The 16,588-nt window shown below is 47.1% G+C and overlaps 1 protein-coding gene across 1 annotated transcript; it reads left to right on the top strand.

Annotated features, from left to right (window-relative positions):
- Positions 1–4,154: 4,154 nt before the first annotated feature.
- On the top strand, positions 4,155–16,456 carry Slc51a (solute carrier family 51, alpha subunit). Its single transcript, NM_145932.3, has 9 exons — positions 4,155–4,549; positions 5,805–5,899; positions 12,230–12,384; positions 13,245–13,318; positions 13,571–13,729; positions 14,375–14,486; positions 14,721–14,867; positions 15,556–15,661; positions 16,156–16,456. Exons 1-9 carry the CDS (start codon positions 4,512–4,514, stop codon positions 16,290–16,292), a joined length of 1,023 nt encoding a protein of 340 aa, NP_666044.1. The 5' UTR covers positions 4,155–4,511; the 3' UTR covers positions 16,293–16,456.
- Positions 16,457–16,588: the final 132 nt, after the last annotated feature.

Here is a 16,588-nt window from a genome sequence, read left to right as displayed (position 1 = left end):
CAACACAACTCAGTAGCTGGTGCTGGTTTAAACTTCGAGAGTCTGACCTTGAGCATATTTTGGCATATTTAAGCACAGTACAACTTTAGGAAAAAAGTTTCCTTATGACAATTATCACAATAAAGCTTAAGACACTAGGACATCAACTGCTTTGCAAAGTACTTGTGACCTCTTCCATGAGAATGGGCTCTATTGGGCTGGTGAGATGGCTCAGTGGTTAAGAGCACTGACTGCTCTTCTAAAGGTCCTGAGTTCAAATCCCAGCAACCACATGGTGGCTCACAAGCATCAGTAATGAAATCTGACGCCTTCTTCTGGTCTGTCTGAAAACAGCTACAATGTACTTAGATATAATAGTAAATCTTTGGGCTGGCACAAGCAGAGATTCCGAATTCAGTTCCCATCAAGCACATGAAGACTCACAACCATCTGTACAGCTAAAGTGTACTCATATACATAAAAATAAATAAATGAATCTTTAAAAAAAGAGAAAGAATAGAAGTACTGGTTGCCTGAGCAAGCCCATAGCAGGGTCTGTAGGAAAGCAACTGTGATGAGTCTAAAAGAGATGCTTGTGTGTGTGCTCTCTGCTCTCGGAACAGTATCACTCAGAGCAGTTAGAACTCAATGTCCATCAGTGGACACGGCTTAGAATTCTTAGAAGAAATAAAGGCTGGGAGATTTAGAGGATAAAAAAGTGGCCAATCAAAATAGACAAGGGAACCTTATTCAGCCTTACCCAGGAAGAATGCTCTGCACACTACACTACCAATAGACCTTGACTACATTACACTACACTACCAATAGACCTTGACTACACTACACTACCAATAGACCTTGACTACACTACACTACCAATAGACCTTGACTACACTACACTACCAATAGACCTTGACTACACTACACTACCAATAGACCTTGACTACACTACACTACCAATAGACCTTGACTACACTACACTACCAATAGACCTTGACTACACTACACTACCAATAGACCTTGACTACACTACACTACCAATAGACCTTGACTACACTACACTACCAATAGACCTTGACTACATTACACTACCAATAGACCTTGACTACACTACACTATCAATAGACCTTGACTACATTACAATACCTGTAGACCTTGACTACTTTACACTACCAATAGACCTTGACTACACTACACTACCAATAGACCTTGACTACACTACACTACCAATAGACCTTGACTACACTACACTACCAATAGACCTTGACTACATTACACTACCAATAGACCTTGACTACATTACACTACCAATAGACCTTGACTACATTACACTACCAATAGACCTTGACTACATTACACTACCAATAGACCTTGACTACACTACACTACCAATAGACCTTGACTACACTACACTACCAATAGACCTTGACTACACTACACTACCAATAGACCTTGACTACACTACACTACCAATAGACCTTGACTACACTACACTACCAATAGACCTTGACTACACTACACTACCAATAGACCTTGACTACACTACACTACCAATAGACCTTGACTACACTACACTACCAATAGACCTTGACTACACTACACTACCAATAGACCTTGACTACACTACACTACCAATAGACCTTGACTACACTACACTACCAATAGACCTTGACTACACTACACTACCAATAGACCTTGACTACACTACACTACCAATAGACCTTGACTACACTACACTACCAATAGACCTTGACTACACTACACTACCAATAGACCTTGACTACACTACACTACCAATAGACCTTGACTACACTACACTACCAATAGACCTTGACTACACTACACTACCAATAGACCTTGACTACACTACACTACCAATAGACCTTGACTACACTACACTACCAATAGACCTTGACTACATTACACTACCAATAGACCTTGACTACACTACACTACCAATAGACCTTGACTACACTACACTACCAATAGACCTTGACTACACTACACTACCAATAGACCTTGACTACACTACACTACCAATAGACCTTGACTACACTACACTACCAATAGACCTTGACTACACTACACTACCAATAGACCTTGACTACATTACACTACCAATAGACCTTGACTACATTACACTACCAATAGACCTTGACTACATTACACTACCAATAGACCTTGACTACATTACACTACCAATAGACCTTGACTACATTACACTACCAATAGGCCTTAACTAATGTGATAGTGTTCTGCTAGGTAAGTGCTAAGCAGGCCACCATAAAAAAGAAATACCACATGAGATAGTTCCATGTGTAGGGTTGGTTTCTTTGTTTGTTTTGTTTTTTACCATTTTGTTTGTTTACCAATGTAAAGATAGGATTTTATTCTGTAGCTTAGGCTGGCCTCCAACTAAAAATGAAATAACACAACAAAGCCATTATTTTCAAACAATGAACATATGCTAATTTAAATTATTACAAAAAATAAATGAAGGTTGATTGGTTCTTATTAGTTCTAAACATATGGCTGGCAGCTAGCAGTCCAGGGTGTCCAGGAGAAGAATTTGCCTGGCCCGGCTGGGCCCTTCTAGATGTGGAGCCTTGATGAGCAGGGCTAGGACTCTGGCCTGACCTGATGGAGACACCGTAAAGAAACAGCTACTTAGAGAGACATTGGGCAGGACAGGAGCATCCTCTAGGCTGCCTCCATCCATCTGTACCATCTCCCTTGGGGTCTCTGGCCTTGCCTCAAGCCCCTCCCAGCTCCCTCTTGCCCTCCAGTTTTGAGAATTATCTCCTCCAGGAAAGTCTAAAGTCCAGGGCTGTGAGTGGCGTCAGCTCAAGGCTTCTCAGCGGCCTCAGATGAATGACCTGAGGTACGTTCCAGTGGAAGTGGCTTGAGTCAGCTTGTGCCTCTGAGGTGTGGCTGAGGTCACTGACCTTCAGCAGCATCCTTAGCTTCCTCTCCTGCCCTTCCCTCCACCTCAGGAATGAGGTAGCTGGGCCCCTGAGACCTGCACTCCTGGCATTTTATTGCCTTGTCCCAAGAACTGTGCTTTGTATGCAGGGTAAACTTCAGGACTCAAGAGACATGGTGAACTGTCTAAGGACTCAGTGCTCCCAAGGCCCGGGTCTCACTCCCTCAAATCTCCCACTGAACCTCCACAGTCAAGCCCCCTTTACCCTGGTGCATTCATCTCTGCTCATTCACACCGTGGGGTCTCTCACTGAACCAGGAGCTCATCAGTGAGGCTAGCCTGGAAGGCCAGAGAGGCCCAGGAACCTTTCCATTCCCACCGCCCCAGGTGTGGGATTTCAAACTTACCCTCCCAAACCCAGCATTTTTATATGGGTGCTAGGGATCAAAGCCAGATCTTTTTCTTTGGAGGGTGAGTGCTTACTGGCCAAGCCATCTCCCCATTCCCAATTTGGCTTTTTAAATGAAGCCCTGTTGCTGGGCAGTGGTGGCACACACCTTTAATCCCAGCACTTGGGAGGCAGAGGCAGACGGATTTCTGAGTTTGAGGCCAGCCTGGTCTACAGAGTGAGTTCCAGGACAGCCAGGGCTATACAGAGAAACCCTGTCTTGAAGAACCATAAATAAATAAATAAATAAATAAATAAATAAATAAATAAATAAAGCCCTGTCAAAGTGATCAGAAATCTGACCACACAGCTCTGACACTTAGATGCTACACAGCCCCGACTTGGCTTGGTCTTCAGGTCCAGCTATGTAGCTAAGTCCCTTCTCAACACAAGATGGACTGACTTTTAAGAAGCAACCCCTAGAAGCCAGGCATGGTGGCACATACCTTTAATTTCAGCATACAGGAGGCAGAGCAGGCAGGTTTCTGTGAGTTCAAGGCCTGCGTGGTCTACATAATGAGTTCTAGGCCAGTTAGGGCTAGTGCATAGAAAGACTGTCTGGAAACAGCAGCAACAGAGGCACACAGGCCTCCTTGGCCTTTTCAGCCAGCCACCCCCACCACGTGCTAAGCCACGTGACACAGTAAGACCTCATCCCTGAGTCTCCCCAAGGCCAATGGAGTCTATGCTTCCCCTGTAGGATCACCCAGAGTACTGACCACGTGAGGACTTTGTCCTTCTCTTCTTGACCTATCAGGGAATTTTTTTCTTGGGTCCAGTGAGTTGAGCCTTAGAGGGTTCCTTAAGGGAACATGAAGTTGGAAGGAAGGGTTGGGTAGTTCAGCTACAAGGTTGTGATCAACCGCATTTGTCTGAAAGAGGTGGAAGGGACCGCGCCTAAGCTGTGGGGAGGAGTCAGGAGCCTGGGCACAGCACAGAGGATCAAATTCCTCAGGGGTGAACTCTGAGATAAAAAGCTTGACACTGGAGGCTTGAGGAGGTAATGAAACAGGCGTGGAGGCTCCGCTTACTGTTTAGCCTTCACCCAGCTCTGAACAAGGCTCTGAGAGCCTCAATACGGGACAGAAACCTCGCCACCCCTCAGTGGCTGTCCCTGCCTGACCCTCCTCGTCCTCAGCGTCTGCCTGAGAGAAAAGAAGGATGGAGCCAGGCAGGACTCATATCAAACTTGACCCCAGGTAAGTAAGGGTGGCAGGTCTTGGGCTGGGAGCCAGCTGCTAAGAAACAGCAGCAGCAGCAGCAGCCCCTAGGCTCTGGCCTCCCTGACTCGCTCACTGGGCCTTTGACTTCGAGCACGCCAAACAAGATAAGAATGAAATCTGCCTGACAGTCCCCCTTGGGCCTCAGGGAAGCTGTGGGGTTGGGTCATGTGTGGCCACTTCAGGGCTGTCAACTGCCTCTGAACATGGGCAGGGAAAGATTACAGAGGTTAGGGTTGCAGGAGGCGATCCTTGACAGCACAGAAGCCCCGACAAACAGAGGGCAGGCTCATCTTGATACTACGGGATTACCTTTTCTTTTCTTGTTTTCTCTTCCTTCCTTCCTTCATTCCTTCCTTCCTTCCTTCCTTCCTTCCTTCCTTCCTTCCTCCCTCCCTTCCTTCCTCTTTCCCTCCCTCCATCCCTTTCTTTCTCCCTTTCTCCCTTTCTCCCTTTCTCCCTTTCTCCCTTTCTCCCTTTCTCCCTTTCTCCCTTTCTCCCTCCCTCCCTCCCTTCCTCCCTTCCTTCCTTCCTTCCTTCCTCCCTCCCTCCCTCCCTCCCTTCCTTCCTCTTTCCCTCCCTCCATCCCTTTCTTTCTCCCTTTCTCCCTTTCTCCCTTTCTCCCTTTCTCCCTTTCTCCCTTTCTCCCTTTCTCCCTCCCTCCCTCCCTCCCTTCCTTCCTTCCTTCCTTCCTTCCTTCCTTCCTCCTTTCTTCCTTTCTTTTTTGATGTAACCTGGACTATCCTGAAACTTACTCTGTAGATCAGGCTGGCCTCAGATTCAGAGATCCATCTGCCTCTGCCTCCCGAGTGCCGGAGCCAAAGCTGTTTGTTACCACAGTCCAGTTTACTTTTTCTTTTTCCTTTCTTTCTTTTTTTCTTTTTTCTGACAGTCTTACCATGTCATTGTACAGTTAAAGCTGGCCTTGCATTAAGATCCTCCTGCCTCAGCCTCCCTCTCCAGTGCTGGGCTTACAAGCCTGCGTTACCGTGCCTGTTAAGAGTCTTCTCTTTCCCTTGCTCGTCCTCCCTGGCCAACTGAGCTACTGTCCTGATGGAACTGCCCCTGGCTAACTGTTTTATACTCCAGCCTAAGCCAGTTCTCCAGGGCCTTGAGAAACAGTGGACTATCTCCTTGCATTCAGGAGTCTCTGAGATGGACTAAGCGCTTACTGTGTAGTCTGCCACAGCCCTTCCCCCGCTGCCTGCTTCTGAGCAGACCCGTGTCTCTCCAGGTACACAGCAGAGCTTCTGGAACTTCTGGAGACCAATTACAGCATCTCCCCTGCCTGCTTCTCTCACCCTCCCACCGCAGCCCAGCTCCTGAGAGGTGAGTCAGGGGGGCCCCTGGAGGAGCTGGGAGCTAGGACAGCTGCGGTAGCTAAGAAAAGCTGGCTCCCATCTGGTCAACAGAGAGGATGGCTGGCCTGGTGTTCAAAATGGCCAAGGTCTTGGAGAAGGGCAACTCTCCCAAGGCATCAATGGGCCACAGTGAGGTATGAGAATCTAGCCCAGGAGACAAACCTGAGAGTGAGCCTCCACTCACCCGTCTCAAGACACATTCAAACTTGCAACCCTGAGATCTGGGACATTTTTTTTGTGTTCTCAGCTTTCAAGATGGTACCAAATAACCCAAGCCCTGCAGTAGTTCCCTTGGAGGGTGCACATGGTCCCTAAGAGAGCTCACAGCACGGCAGAGGCTGTTGGGAGGTGTGGGCTTGATCTGGATAAACCTGAAACCTTGTCTTCCCAGTACGGAAATGCTTTTGAAAGTGGAACTGAGTTCATTCGTTGGGCCCCCAAACTATTGAGAGCAAAGTGACCGTGTGTGCTTCTAGGAGGGAAAATGCTCAGGCCAGTTTTATTTTGTCTCCTACACCATGATTAACTATTTCTGAGATGTGAGCCTCTTGGTGACTCCTTCCAGAGTAGATTCCTTCTAAGCAAGGGGGTGTGGTCATGTGCAGTGGGAAACAGATGTGGCCAGGTTCTTGAGCTAAGGATAGCTCTGTTTCAGATGTTCTGAGCCAGACTGCTATCAGCTGCTGATGTCCAGAGATACCTTGTGGCACTCTGTAGCACGTGCCAGCAAGTGGCTGCTACATCTAGCTCCAAAGCTCCGCCTATTTAGAGAGTAGAGGTAGCAGGACAAACATCTTACACCAGCAGTTCACAGCCCAGGAGGTATCTGGCATGTCTGCAGACAGTTTGAGTGGCCACACTGGAGGTTGCCTTTGTTTGTTTGTTTGTTTGTTTGTTTTTGTTTTCTTTTTTCGAGACAGGGTTTCCTCTGTGTAGCCCTGGCTGTCCTGGAATTCACTCTGTAGACCAGGCTGGCCTCAAACTCAGAAATCCACCTCCCTCTGTCTCCCAAGTGCTGGGATTAAAGGAGTGCGCCACCACTGCCCAGCAGTTGGCTGTCCTTAACATCTAATATGTAGGGGCCAAGGAGGCCACTAAACCACTTGCAGGTCACAGCACAGCATTCTACAGCTCAGAATAAACTCAAAAGTGTCAGCGGGACTCAGGCTCTGAAGCCTGTGTCACACAATGTTGATTCTCATGTCACCTTGCCACTACATGTGCAGGTAGAACCCGAGAGGATTCGGAAGCAGGTTAACTCCCCAGGTCTCATAGTTAAGGTCAAGCAAGCTGTCTGGTGAGGCTGGAGCAGGAGAGATCTGAGCGGTGCAGAGTGATGGGCATTCCTGGGGTGGGAGTGGAGATGGAATGAACCAGTGGGGTCCCTACACTGGGGAAGCTAAATCTTGCAAGGTCAAAGGTTATTTGTGGAGGAGCTTGAGGTAATTGAGGGCTGGGCGGGTGAGGTGGGGCCTGAATGGGGTCAAGACCGAGGGTTGTACTTTATCCTCAAGACCGAGGCACTAGTTGGAGCTGTAAGACTGGGAAGGGCTGGATGGAGTGTTCAAGGACCATTAATCAGTAATCAGAATGACAGGGGCAGGGGGGAGCCTCAGAGAAGCAGGGAGAAGACAGTGCGGTTGTTGACCCTATTTAGCTGGAGAGAGCAGAGGCTAAGCCAGGGCAGCAGGAAAGAAAGACATGGAAAATACAGACAACCCAAGGAGCAGGAGCCCTGGTGAATATTTAGACAGGAGAGTATGATTCTGAGCAGTGGCAATTACAGGAAAGGGACTCAGAGAGGAAGAAGGAGACTCCTTCCAGCTGCTCCTCCTCCTCCTCCTCTTTCTCCTCCCCGCCTCCCCTCCCCCCTCCTCCTTCTCTCACTCATTCATTTATTTTGGTTGTCTTTGAGATAGGGTCTCTGCAGGTCTGCAGGCAGCCAGACCTCCGTGGGGGTCCACACAGAAGGCTTCTGTGGTGTGGGCTCCCAGGAAGAGGTACCAGACAGCAGCTACCCCCAAGGAAATACCTTCATGGGAAATTAGCTTTAACTCGGTCAGATTAAGGTGATATAAAATGCAAACTTTTTTTATATAGAAAAAAATAGAAATTGTCTGTATGATTAGAAACAGCAAATAATTTCCTATTTAAGAAAGGGCCATGAGATGGCTCAGCAGTGCTTGTGGCCCAAGCCTGAAGACCTGAGTTTGATTCCCAGGACCTGTGTTACAAACATAAAAAGGCTGATGAGGTGGCATGCGTCTGGAGTCATAGCACACTTCTGCTGTAGATGGGAGGGAAGGCAGGACACGGACTTGGCAGTTCACCCACCAGCTCACCTGGAGCCAGTGGTGCCACAGCAGTGACAGGAGAGACTCTGCCTCGAACCAGGGAGAGAACTGATTCATGAAAGGTGTCTCCTCAGCTTTACATTCATACCTTGGCATGTGCAGCCACAATCACATGTATGTAAGTACACATACAAGAGGGAGGAGACATGCACACAGAGACACACATGTGTGCACACATGCACATTTGAGTGCACACGCATTTGCATAGACACACATACACGCACATGCGAGTATACACATGCACACAGGTATGCACACACAGACACACGTGCATACACAAGCAGGTGCATGCTCTTGCGTGAGCACACACACACATTTATACACACATGCACACACAGGCACACTGGAAAGCACAAACAATCATGAGCATAATTGGTTGCTATCACAAGCATTAACTATATGAGATAAACACAGGATTTTTGTTTGTTTGTTTGTTTGCTGTATAGAAAACAAAAGGTACCATAAACAAAGTCAAAGCTCTAATACATAGACATAGAAAAGATATTTTTAAACCTCAAGCCAACAAAAGGTTGGTCATGAGGTAGGATTCATATATACGCTAAATATTTCATAAAAGAAGCATATGTGGGCTCAGTAATTCAGGTGTGTCATCTCGGCTACTCAGGAGGCTGAGGCAAGAGACTTGTAAGTTCTAGGCCAGCCTGGGCAGCTTAGATTCTGTCTTAAAAGTTTTTTTTTTTTTCCTAAAAGAAGCGTGCAGCAGAATATCTCAGTGGTAGAGCCCCCGCCTAGTATGCAGAGACGCCGTGTTTCCTGACAGACAGAGCAGAGCACAGCAGAGGACAGAAGCAGAGCTGCCTCCCATCCCGTGGTGGCAATGCCGAGGTTTCAGATGCTCACCACTGAATCCAGCTGGGGTCTCCATGCTTACATGGCAAGCCCTGGTACCTTCTGTGCCAGTACACTGGCCCTTCCTTATGTTTTAAGAAATTGTTCTCTGTTTCCAATCATAAAGGTAAATTTGTAGGTTCAATTTCCAGTGTCAGAAATAAATGATCTTGAAACCACGTTGTTTTGAAAAGATCCAATCCCACTGTTTGAGAAATGGCCACAAACCCAAAGGGATATATCAGAAGATGAAGGCAAAGGCATACAGAGCCAGGGTGGCACAAAGTGCAATTTACTAGAGACTTCTATAGACAGAATGTTGTACTGGGTGTCAGCAAGATGTGAGGCAGGAGGAAGGAGTTTACAGGCAATGGTAGACAGAGGTGGACCATGACAACAGGAATGTAGCTGGGCTATCATTTCTCTTCTTTCTCTTCTCTTCTCTTCTCTTCTCTTCTCTTCTCTTCTCTTCTCTTCTCTTCTCTTCTCTTCTCTTCTCTTCTCTTCTCTCCTCTCCTCTCCTCTCCTCTCCTCTCCTCTCCTCTCCTCTCCTCTCCTCTCCTCTTCATTTTGTTTGCTTTTTTGAGATGGGGTTTCTCTGTGTAGCACTGGTTTTCCTGGAATTCACTCTGTAGATCAGGCTGACTTTAAACTAACAGAGATCACTCTGTCTCTGCCTCTGTGCCCCTCCGCCCCTCTGTCTTTCTGCTTCCACCTCTGCTGGAATTATAAAGGCATGTGCTGCCACTGCCCAGACTGTAGCTGAGGCTTCTAAAACTCATGTCAAACACCAGTCAGTTAAAAATAAGAAGGAGGGGCACACACACACACACACACACACAAAAACACACAAACACACATGTATACACGAAAGTGTGTCTGACACACTGCTCTTGGCTACTGTCTTAGGAACTTGTTTTGTCCTGTTGTGAAGGGGGAACGGTATGTGCCAGGGTTGTTGTGACCAAGTGGCTGTGGTCCCTGTAAAAGTGTAGGTGAATTAGTGCTGAAATGAGTGATAGATGGCTAGTGGGACACAGATTTACATTAACCACTTTGGACAGTAATATGTAATACTGCCCCCTACTTTGAGACAAAGTCTTTCTATGTAGTCCTGGTTGCCTGGAACTCACTATGTAGGCCAGGCTAGCCTCAAACTCACAGAGATCTTCCTATCTTTGCCCCCTAAGTGCTAGGATTAAACACTTCTGCCTTCACACCGGCATAATATATAGTATCTGTGAATAATATATAATACATATAAATAATATATAGTATCCACAAAACCCAACCTTCTTCTGTCCTCAGCTCTAATTCCAAGTGTTTGCCAGAGAAACTTTCCTATGTGCTTCTAGGAGACACACCCAAGGATGCTAATTGCAACATCAGCTTCTCATGATGAAAGTAATAAAATTTATAGAAAAAGCATTGGGCAAAAAAGCATTTTGAGTTGGTAAGGTATAGTTTATATAAACAATTTATTGTGTATATTTATTTTATTATAATTACTTCTTTAGTATAGACTCTTGGAACATGGTCTTGCTGTATAGTCCTGGCTGCCTGGAACGCTCTATGTAGACCAGGCTGGCCTTGGACTCACAACGGTCCGCTTAGACCTGCCCCCTGATTGCTGGGATTACCAATGTGCACTACCATGCCCATGACCTTTTAAGGAGAGTAAGGGTGCCCGAGATGAAACCCAGGGCCTCAGGCATGCTAGCCAAGCTCTGTACTAGACTTTTAAAAATTATTATATGTTGGTTAGAAACATACGTTGTGAATAAACTAAAACATGAGTTTGAAAGCTAAAGTTGACCCTCCATATCGCCTCCAGTTTTGTGACTCAATCCACTAGAGGTGGGAATGCCAAGAAAGGGCTGAGGCTGTGGTACAGCGGTAGAGCACTTTCCAACCTGTGAGTCCTGCATTTAGACTCCAGCGTTTATATATCCATATTTTAAATTTTTAATTACTTATATCATTTATTTATTTAACATCTTGACTACAGTTTCCCCTTCCCCCTCCCCTCCCAACCCTCCCTCCTCCCCTTCTGCACCCCCCATCCACTCCTTCCTTTCTCTTCAGAAAAGGGGGGCCTCCTATGGATATCAACCAGCCTTAGCATATCAAGTTTCAGTCAGACTAGACACATCTCACTGGGCATGGTGGCACACACCTTTAATCCCAGCACTTGGGAGGCAGAGGCAGGTGGATTTCTGAGTTCAAGGCCATCTTGGTCTACAAAGTGTCTTCCAGGACAGCCAGAGCTATACAGAGAAACCCTGTCTCAAAAAACCAAAAAAACAAAACAAAACAAGACTAGATACATCTCCTACCAGCGAGATTTTTTTGTATCTTGCCATACTTTCATATTACTTACCGCCATTGCTGAAGGAGGGGCCTTGGCAGGCTGTTCGGCTGTTCCCTCTTCTGTTACCAAATACCTAGATTTATGCTTCCCTCCTTGGGTCTTTATTGTTACTTAGCTTCTTTGGATCTATAGATTGTAGCATCATTATTGTTTACTTTACAGCTGATATCTACTCATAAGTGAGCACATACTTTGTTTGTCTTTCTGGGTCTGGGATACCTCACTCAGGATGATATTTTCTATTTCTAAAACATTTCTAAGCATGTAGAGCCTTTGTAGGACCAGATATGGTGGCACATACTTCTTGTTTTGTTTTGTTTTTTTGTTTTTCGAGACAGGGTTTCTCTCTATAGCCCTGGCTGTCCTGGAACTCACTCTGTAGACCAGGCTGGCCTCGAACTCAGAAATCTACCTGCCTCTGCCTCCCAAGTGCTGGGATTAAAGGCATGTGCCACCACTGCCCGGTGTGGCACATACTTTTAATCCCAGTGCTTGGGAGCCAGAAGCAGAAGGGTCTCTGTGAACTCAAGACTAGCCTGGTCTACAAATTGAGTCCCAGTTCTAGGCTAGCTGGCGGGGTACACAGTGAGATCCCGTCTCAAAACACACATTCACACACTCACCATTCATCCTCGGACTTTATTTGGTGTTTAACAACTTGTAGGCATTCCTGGAATAGCATCTGCCCTTCAATTCATTGGCATCTGCTTCCCTTCTCCTCTAGCACTGGGCCCAGTGGACATAGCCCTCACCATCATCTTGACCTTTCTTACCACTGGCTCAGTTGCCATTTTTCTGGAGGATGCTGTTTACCTATACAAGAACACCCTTTGCCCCATCAAGAAGAGGACTCTGATCTGGAGTAGCTCTGCACCCACGGTGAGGATGTTGGAACCTGGACTGGAGAGGGACTGGAGAGGGGCTGGAGAGGGGGCAGGCTGTCTTGAGAGTTCTCCTAAGCTCATTTGCTCAAGAACAGAGCTGCCTGCCAGGACCATGTAGCACTGGTGATGTGAACTGATCCCCACCTGTTTGCAAGGCTAGCCAGTGGGTGAAGTATTCCATTTAAAGGAATGTAGAGACAGCAATTCACTGGGTACCACGACATGCCTTTCTTTTTTCTCCTCACTATGACTGCTGTTAAAAGCAGGCTGTCTTCCAATACAGACATTTATTTCCACAGGGTCACACTCAATGCTGTCCTTTTGCTGTGGGCCTGCCTCATTTCTTTGTTATGACGTAAGACTCTGCCACTGAACCATAGCTCTGGCAACTCTAAGTCCTTTTAAAGTTACCTATGCAGCATCTCATGGGACTTGGATCTAATTTATTAAATTTAATAAATTAAATTAAATTTATTGTTATTTTCCAGTTGGAATTTTCTATTTCTTTTAAAAATGCATTATTATTAATTATTAATTATTATTATTATTATTATTACTACCAGTAGTAGTGGTAGTAGTAGTATGTGTGCCCATGATGGGGGAGCATGCATGCCACAGCTCACATGTACAGGTGTGACAAATTTGTGGTGTCAGTTCTCCTGTCTCATGGTTCTTTTTGTTGGCTCTGGGTGCAGAGCCCAGGGTCCTGTTCTTGCTCCACCACCGACCCAGCAGCTAACAAGTGGAAGGACCTGGGCATTCAACACACAGGTCTGGCTTCTTTGAGCTCTTGCTACAAGAAGTTTGGATGGTCTCGCCCCTCCCTTAACCTGTGTCCTGCTCTCTTGTGATCAGGTGGTATCTGTGTTCTGCTGCTTTGGTCTCTGGATTCCTCGCGCCCTCACACTTGTAGAAATGGCCATAACCTCGTGAGTGTCGGGCCCAACCCCCACCAATAGGGCTAAGCATTAATATGGGGTCTCTTTCTGACTTCCAAGCCACCTTTAAGCCCCATTGATATGAATCTAGCTCTTCCCGACCTGTCCCTAGAGTGCAGCTCTTGGATTCTACCTGTACCCTCTTTCCCTCGGTGAGCCCCATCTCTCCCTGAAACCTTCCTCTATAACAGCAAAGGTGTGTGTCCGGGTGCTCCCACCCATGTGCTTGCGTTTCTCTCCCAGGTTTTATGCCGTATGCTTTTACCTGCTGATGATGGTCATGGTGGAAGGCTTTGGTGGGAAGAAAGCAGTACTGAGGACACTGAAGGACACCCCGATGAGGGTGCACACGGGTCCCTGTTGCTGCTGCTGTCCCTGCTGCCCACCTCTCATACTTACCAGGTAAGGCAGGAGAGGGGCATCCCAGAGGGACAAGTGAGCACGAGGCTCTGTAACCCCAGTTTAAGGCTCTTGTTATTAGGCTTGTGTAGGGCAAAGCCAATAATAAAGGCAGGCACCCACAGCCAGGAACCCCAAACACGGGGAAACAGCCCCAGGGGAGAGGGGAAAGGAGGGGGAATTCTTAAGTTTCAGCTCACTACCCTGCTTGTTCACTTACTTTATTGGGTTTTGTTTTGTTTGAGACCAGTTGTCCCTACTATGTAGCTCTGGCTGTTGTGGAACTCTGTAGACCCCAGGCTGACCTTGAACTCACAGAGATACACCTGCCTCTCTGCCTCTGAGTGCTGGAAGTAAAGATGTGTTCTATCAGCCGGGCAGTGGTGGCGCATGCCTTTAATCCCAGCTTTGGGTGCTCGCTTCCCCCTCTGTCTACTTTGAGTAATGAACTTGAAGTTAATACTTCCTGCTCAAAAGCGTTATTGGAGACAAGGGGCATTCCTAGGACTCCCAACATTCTCTACCTTGCCTTCATCCACAAGCCATCATTTTGTCATGATGGGAGCCCAGCCTTAGCCCTTAGCTGGGTGCAGGGACTAAGCTTCCCTAGGGTGTGTGGCTCATGGATCCACTCTCTTCCTCCCTCAGAAAGAAGCTGCAGCTGCTCCTGCTGGGCCCTTTCCAGTACGCCTTCTTCAAGATAACGCTGAGCATAGTGGGCCTGTTCCTCATCCCTGACGGCATCTATGACCCAGGAGAAGTAAGCCAGGACACAGCAGCAAAGGCTTATCTTTGGGTTCTGGAATTAATATAGGAGCACTAGCAACACAGGGACAAGGGCTGGGTGGCCACAGGAGAATGGCAGCCCAGAGAATATGGTGGGAAGAGATGAAGTCCAGGCTTTGGGGCTTTCTTATCGTATCAGCTTTCTTCACGTGGAAGAGGGAAAACAGAGACCATTTGTCCTCCTGACTTCTTTCTGGCCCGTCACTAGATTTCTGAGAAGAGCGCAGCTCTCTGGATCAACAATCTCCTTGCTGTGTCTACCCTTCTGGCCCTCTGGTCCCTGGCCATCCTTTTCCGTCAAGCCAAGATGCATCTGGGTGAACAGAACATGGGATCCAAGTTTGCTCTGTTCCAGGTAACTAGAAACGGTGTTTGCCAACAAATGACTGCGGTTAGGACCACCGGAGGCAAAGGCAGACCCAAGTCTTAACCTTTGGGTTTCCCGGGAGATTTGGAACATTATCTTCACCCCTTCCACTTTATCTTATTTTGTTTGCCTTTCTGTACCACAGTACCACCAACCAGGCTTAAAAAAAACCAGAAGTGTATTGTTGCACAGATCTAGAACCTGGAAACCCAAAATCAAAATGCAGGCAGGGCTGTAATCTCACTGGAACCTGCCTGGAAGAACCCAGCTTGTCACTTCCTCTCTGGAATTGGCCAGCAATCCATAGTGGTCTTCCTTGGCCGCCTTCTGTATTGCTCCAATCTTTGCCTCCATCATCACATGACCTTGTTTATAAATCTGCCTCTATTTTATGTGCTAGATGCTACTGGGTATCTGATGGTGGCCATGAAAGAGGGCGATAAGCTGATTTTTTTTTTTAAATGAGCAACCCTAATGAATATGAGGCAGGAACAGGATTATAATTTGACTAAAGATGGAAACTGCACCAATTTTCAATAAAGGTTAAGTTTTAGTCTTCTGTTAACACAGTCCTCTGCTAACCCCACTAACATATCTAATGGTATGCCTAACCTGCACTGACTTCAGGACCAGGAGTGGCAGGTGTCAGCCCCTCCCCATCTCATCTCTTCTGCAGGTGCTTGTCATCCTGACCGCCCTGCAGCCTGCCATTTTCTCCATCTTGGCTAACAGTGGGCAGATCGCTTGCTCACCTCCCTACTCTTCTAAAATCAGGTCTCAAGGTATGCACTTAGAGCTTCTTTCTGTCTTGTGGGTGAGAGCAACTGAGAGCAGATCAGGGGAGAAAGGATCTTGGAACAGAAGTGGGGGCCAACCTGATGTCTGCTCAAAATGTTCAGGAAGGATCCAAGAAATCAGGGTGGAGGCTCCGAGATGACTACTCTTTCCTCTCTGATCACAGAGAACTTCAATATACCCAGCTTGAGGCCAGTCCTAGTGGCCGAACCAGCAAGTTCAGTCCTCATCTTGGGACAGGATTGGGTCCAGTTAGGAAGCAGACTATGCAGAAAAAAACACATGGACTGGTCTCAGATCACAGAAGCCAGAGCCAAGTTCTGGCTACCATTAGTCTGCCTCGCTCCACACAACAGTTTAGTATCCCTTAGTACTGGTTTGGAGGTAAACTGGAGTCGTTCAGCTTGCTTGTTAGGGCTGCTATGGATTCCTCCTCTGTAGCACAGTGTAACTTCTTGTCATGTTCCACCCCACACTGCAGTGATGAACTGCCACATGCTCATACTGGAGACCTTCCTGATGACAGTGCTGACACGAATGTACTATCGAAGGAAAGACGACAAGGTTGGGTATGAGGCTTGTTCGCTGCCAGACCTGGACTCAGCACTCAAAGCCTGAGGAGAGTGGCTTGGACCCTGGAAGACATACTGTACTCCTCAGAAGAGCAGGAATTCTCTTCTGTCCCTCAGCCTTATCAGTGGTTAAGGCTCCCCCTGGCAGAGCAGGCTGGCAGCTTCCATGTGACTATAGGGATGAAGGTAAAGTGCAGTGGGTTGAACCTGTTTTGAGTCTTTCTCATTTTTGTAATAAATGGTGAAAGCTGAGACGCTTGCACAAGACACACTGCTTCTGTTGGCGCCACTATTAACCCTGAATACGTCAAAAGTCACCTTGAGCTTCTGCACAGGAGAATG

The sequence above is a fragment of the Mus musculus genome, chromosome 16 (genome assembly GCF_000001635.26).
Source record: "Mus musculus strain C57BL/6J chromosome 16, GRCm38.p6 C57BL/6J".
In the NCBI taxonomy this organism is placed as follows: domain Eukaryota; kingdom Metazoa; phylum Chordata; class Mammalia; order Rodentia; family Muridae; genus Mus; species Mus musculus.
The sequence above is the reverse complement of the archived record's forward strand: the minus strand, read 5'-3'. Positions and strand labels throughout refer to the sequence as shown.